Consider the following 4,455-nt stretch of genomic DNA (forward strand, 5'->3'; position numbering starts at 1 on the left):
CACGCGAGACGTGGGCGTCTCGCAGGCCCGTGGCGCGGTTCGGACTCCCCCCACAGCAAAACGACCGCCTGACACGAACCAGGTGGGGTTGGAGCCCGCCTTCCTGTTCTCTGCACGGCCGCGGATCCTGAGAAAGGAAATGGGTGTGCGGCGCCGGGACCCCGCCGCACAGGGGAAGTCACTCGCTGGGTCTCCAGCGGCGCAGCCTGCGGCCAGCAGGGAGACTTAGGAGCCGCTGCGGGGCTGATTCCTTCCCCCCCGGCTGCTGTTCTCGTGCCCCCACCGTCGCCCACCCCCGCGCAGAGCTGCCAGCGCCGGGGGTCGCGCTCCTGCCCGCTTTGGAAGAGCGGCTGCCTGGGGGCCGCTCGCCTTGTGTGCACGCGGGCTGCGCTCACCTCCTTCCTGCCCGCGTCAGCGCTGGGGGAGCCTCGAAGTCCAAACATAAACCAGATCGACGCCTCCTCCCTTTTCCAGGCTGTGACGAATGATGGCTTCGTGGGCTTGTAAGTCCACGCGCGCGGCAACCGAGTGTCCACACATCTGTGCACCCACTTGGGTGGGCGTGGCTGGGCAGGGGACATGGCCCAGTGAGTGTGTGTGTGGGGGGTAAGGTTCTATGTTCACGTGTCTAAAGACAGCCTTAAGAAGTAAGGAGCAAGGACGTATCCACGATAGCTCCACTACGCAGAGGCTTCGCCTACCGACGCCTCTGAGAGCTTCCCTTGTGGCAGCAAGCGGGTCCATTCCTCCGCTACGTTAACTGGTTTCAGATTCCAAAACTGACTGATGGAGAATGGGCAGAGGGTGGTTGGTGCAGATGTGATACCAATACTAATTAATAAGCATGGTCTACGTCCCCTTCTTCTTCTTTATTTCAAGTAAGCTGGCATGTTTGATCAACACCAGATTTGCTGCCTGGAAGTTTTTTATCTTGTTGTTCTGAACAAGGACCCTAATTCTTCTTAGGAATAAGAGAACCTCTCTGTTGGGTATACAGTATTCAGTTGGTCTGAGAAAACACAAACCCCACTCAAGTCTCCAGACTTGTTTACACAGAAAACTGAACCTGTGGCTGGCCTAGAGTCTCAGCCTATTCTGGGCATTGTTTATTGCAATCTGCCCAGGCCCTCCTGCCCCCACCACAGTCACCACCACACACAAACCTGGAGAACAGAACCTTTCTTTGGAAAGGGGGGTTGGAATAGGATTGGGTGACCATGGTATTAGGTCATGCACACCCTGCTGAGGATGGCCACATTGGAATTTGATAAGATGATGGCCATGAGCTTTTGTTCCCAGGTGGCCTAATAAAATAGTGGGAAGATAATCAGTGTCTCCAGCAAACAGAGAACTCCATATGTGGTTACTGTGGCTGCAGCTCTGATCATTATACAGCCTAAGCTTACCCTGGACACTGGAGTTACTCAGCCTGTGGGGTTGTGCTGCCCAGAAAACAAAACAAAACAAAAAACACCACCACCAGGCAGCAAATTCCTCCTTCCATTTCTGTGTCTGATGTATTGGGTGCCTTCTAAGCCCTAATGAGCCTCACTTTGTACAGTAAATTTGCTGAGACATAAAAAAGTATTTAAAAGAAAGTTTCCTGTTTTTTTTCCTAATGAGCAAGGTGAGGATTTATAGTGTGGGGAGGAGGGACTCCGGCAGCCAGGGCCAACACTGAGGCAAGCCTATTTAACACACCCTGGCTTAAGCGCCCTCATGCATTTGTGGGGTTCAGAGTGCTTAGTTGTGGGAGTATAGAGACATGTAGTTAGGGAGTGAAAAAACGCCATTTGGTTCGGAGCAGATGGCTGGCTAGGGGGCTGATGGCGTCTAAAGGCGTGTCGTCCCCTCCAGCTCGAATCCCTAAGGGCTCCCCTTGTCTTCCCAATCAATGAAAATTAAAGTGCAAAGAAAGGATGAATAGTTGGACCTCGAGTCTCTCCTTTGTTCATCCCAGCTACTGGTGCGCAGGAGTTAAACTACAACAGGCTCCTATAGAAACGCTGAAGTTAAACAGTCTCCCCGTTAGCACAGCTTTTGAAAGAGAAAGGGAGAGAGGAACAAACTTGGGGGTGGGAAGAGAGAAATGGGGGAGAGGAAGAAGGAGAAGAAGGAGGAGAAGGAAGAAGAGGAAGGAGGTGGAGAAGGAGAAAGAGGAGGAGGAGGAGGAAAAAGAGAAAGGAGAAGAACAGGAGGAGGAGGAAGGAGAGGGAGAAGAAGAAAAGGGCTTTCTGCTTGATTTCCCCAATACAGAATCGCGTGGCATAAATTAAGTTGGAAAAGAATGAACGCTTTGGGCAGGATTCTGATGGATTTTACGATGCCTTTCAGTTCCGCTTTGCCGCCGTAATCGAGAAATCTGTGCCATGTCAATTTAACAAATACTTGATACTGAGGGGGGTTTGTTAAAGATTTGGGGCAAGTCTTTTTTCCCCCAAGGTTTAAGCCCTTGCGCGTGGAACTTTTTATTTCCAGTTTTCTAAACAGGCATTCAAATGAGCCTGTTTTCCACTTCCATTTTCTAATTAAAAGGTTCCTGATATTTCATTTCTTACTGAAATCTACACTCAGTCTTACAGGCAGAGGATTCTGGATTCTGACCTCGAATTCTTTTCTTTTACATTTCTTCTGCTCCCGAAACCCTCTCACCTACCCCCAGCCCCACCTCCACCCCCCAGCACAGGGAACATGTTGATCCTGTGCCTTAGGGAAGCAGAATGCTCAGAAGTCAGCTTTTGGAGGAAACATCAACCTAGAGAAAAAAGGATCCTGACACTAGGTGGCAAGATCAAATTAGGATTTGAGCTGGCCCCTCCCTGTGGTGACAGCAAGTCCCTCTAGAGCCCAAAAAGGACACCATCATGGAGGTGGCAGCATCTTCTGAAGACTCCATTTGCTCTGAACCAGACAGTAGGGGGTTCACGGTGAGGTCCCAGCCTGGCTTTCTCACCTGGCACTAACCATCATATGCTTGTTTCTGGTGGTTAACTCTTCACTATTCCAGGAGGCAACAGTGGAAAACCTAAAGTGGACATCTCTGTTGATCCTAAAACTTTACAGTTATTTGGGAAACAAGGTAGCAGGAGACAGGCTGGGTCACCTGAAGAGGAGCCACAGAGTAGCAGTCCAGCTGCGCCACAGCCAGAGGGCCTGCCCTGGACGACTTTATCACGTGACCTTCAGATGTCTGGCTGCAGTGGTTGTCCTTGGTGTTGGAAGACTTTCCCTCTGCTTAGACACTTTGTGATCAAGACATCTGCCGGGATGAAAGTCACGTTCTGCCTCGACGGTGCCCTGTTCTCACCAATAAGGCAGTTCTAACACACCTACAGAGGACACTGGCCAGGCTGCTTCCTTGGGGCTGAGCTACAATCAAAGGGGGCACTCCAACACTCACCTGGAACCCTAATGAAGCTACGGAGGTGTTGGGGGTGGTCAGGGAGCCGCTGGCGGGGATGGTAGAGAGAGGGAGAAGTGCAAAGCTAGGTGCCACAGGAGGAGTCTCTGCCCCAACTTACTTCTCCATCGTGCCTAGGAGGGCAATTTAGATAATTCACTGTATGATACGTGTGTTCCCGACCCTCCCAATAAACTCATTTCCCTTTAAAAAATGAAAACAAAAGTTCTAGTGTCTGATGGACGTGTAAAAACCTAATAAGGTGACGGTTGTGTAAAGGTTGTGGGTTGGGGGCCGGGGCTGGATGGAGCTTTAGAACATGTGCCGGACATTGTTGCAGAGGCCGCGGCGCGCGCGGAGGGGAGCTCTTTCTCTCCGCATTGTGCGGCGAGCAGGTGCTGTCTGCATTACCATACAGCTGAGCGCACAAAGAGCCACTGATTCAGCCTCGCACAATAACAGGCTGCCTTAATGACAGCCACGCGAACGACACACACCAAACTCACTTCTTACCAGGCGGAGGGAGGCCGAGGGGGATACCCGGGAGAGAAGGGCCGAGACCCAGGGAAGGTGGCGGCGGCCGAGGATCCTGTGGGGGAGGGCGCGTATCTATGGGGGGAGTTGAAGGCCAGGTTCTCCTGGCTCCGGGGATGTGTTGCCCGGCCCCCGGGACCCCACTCCCAGTGGCCGCGGACCACGAGAGGGCACCGAAGGCGCGGGGATGCCGGTGTCCCGGGGGCGTCCTGGCCCCGCCCGCGCGCCGGTTCTGCACTCCCCCAGGCTCAGCCGCCATCCTGGGCCAGGAGGTGTCCCCGCGTCGGACCTCCCCAAACTTCCCGAAACTGCCGCTTCGCTCTAGAAGCCCTCGGTCCACCGCTCCGCCCGCCCCTTTCCTACGATGCTCCCCGAGTCGCCACCCCCGCCTCCGCCCCCGAGAGACTCCTCCTTAGGAAGCGCCTGCCCCGAAGAAGGGGCGGCCCCCCGAGAGCTCGGGCCTGGAACTTCATCCTCCTGCTCGCAGCCGCCCTCCCCAAGCCCCCGGGACGCTGTCGGCG

General features: G+C 54.0%; 2 protein-coding genes across 2 annotated transcripts in view; one reads left to right on the top strand and one right to left on the bottom strand.

Annotated features, from left to right (window-relative positions):
- FAM120B (family with sequence similarity 120B) overlaps window positions 1-524 on the bottom strand; it is a 96,390-nt gene extending 95,866 nt beyond the window's left edge. The window contains exon 1 of the mRNA XM_011934914.1: window positions 396-524. Coding sequence (XP_011790304.1) covers window positions 396-443 — 48 coding nt within the window. The 5' untranslated portion in view covers window positions 444-524. The remainder of the gene's footprint in view (window positions 1-395) is intronic.
- DLL1 (delta-like 1 (Drosophila)) overlaps window positions 1-4,455 on the top strand; it is a 24,847-nt gene that overhangs the window by 10,869 nt on the left and 9,523 nt on the right. The window lies entirely within an intron of this gene.

The sequence above is a fragment of the Colobus angolensis genome, unplaced genomic scaffold (assembly GCF_000951035.1).
Source record: "Colobus angolensis palliatus isolate OR3802 unplaced genomic scaffold, Cang.pa_1.0 Scaffold14, whole genome shotgun sequence".
Lineage (NCBI taxonomy): Eukaryota > Metazoa > Chordata > Mammalia > Primates > Cercopithecidae > Colobus > Colobus angolensis.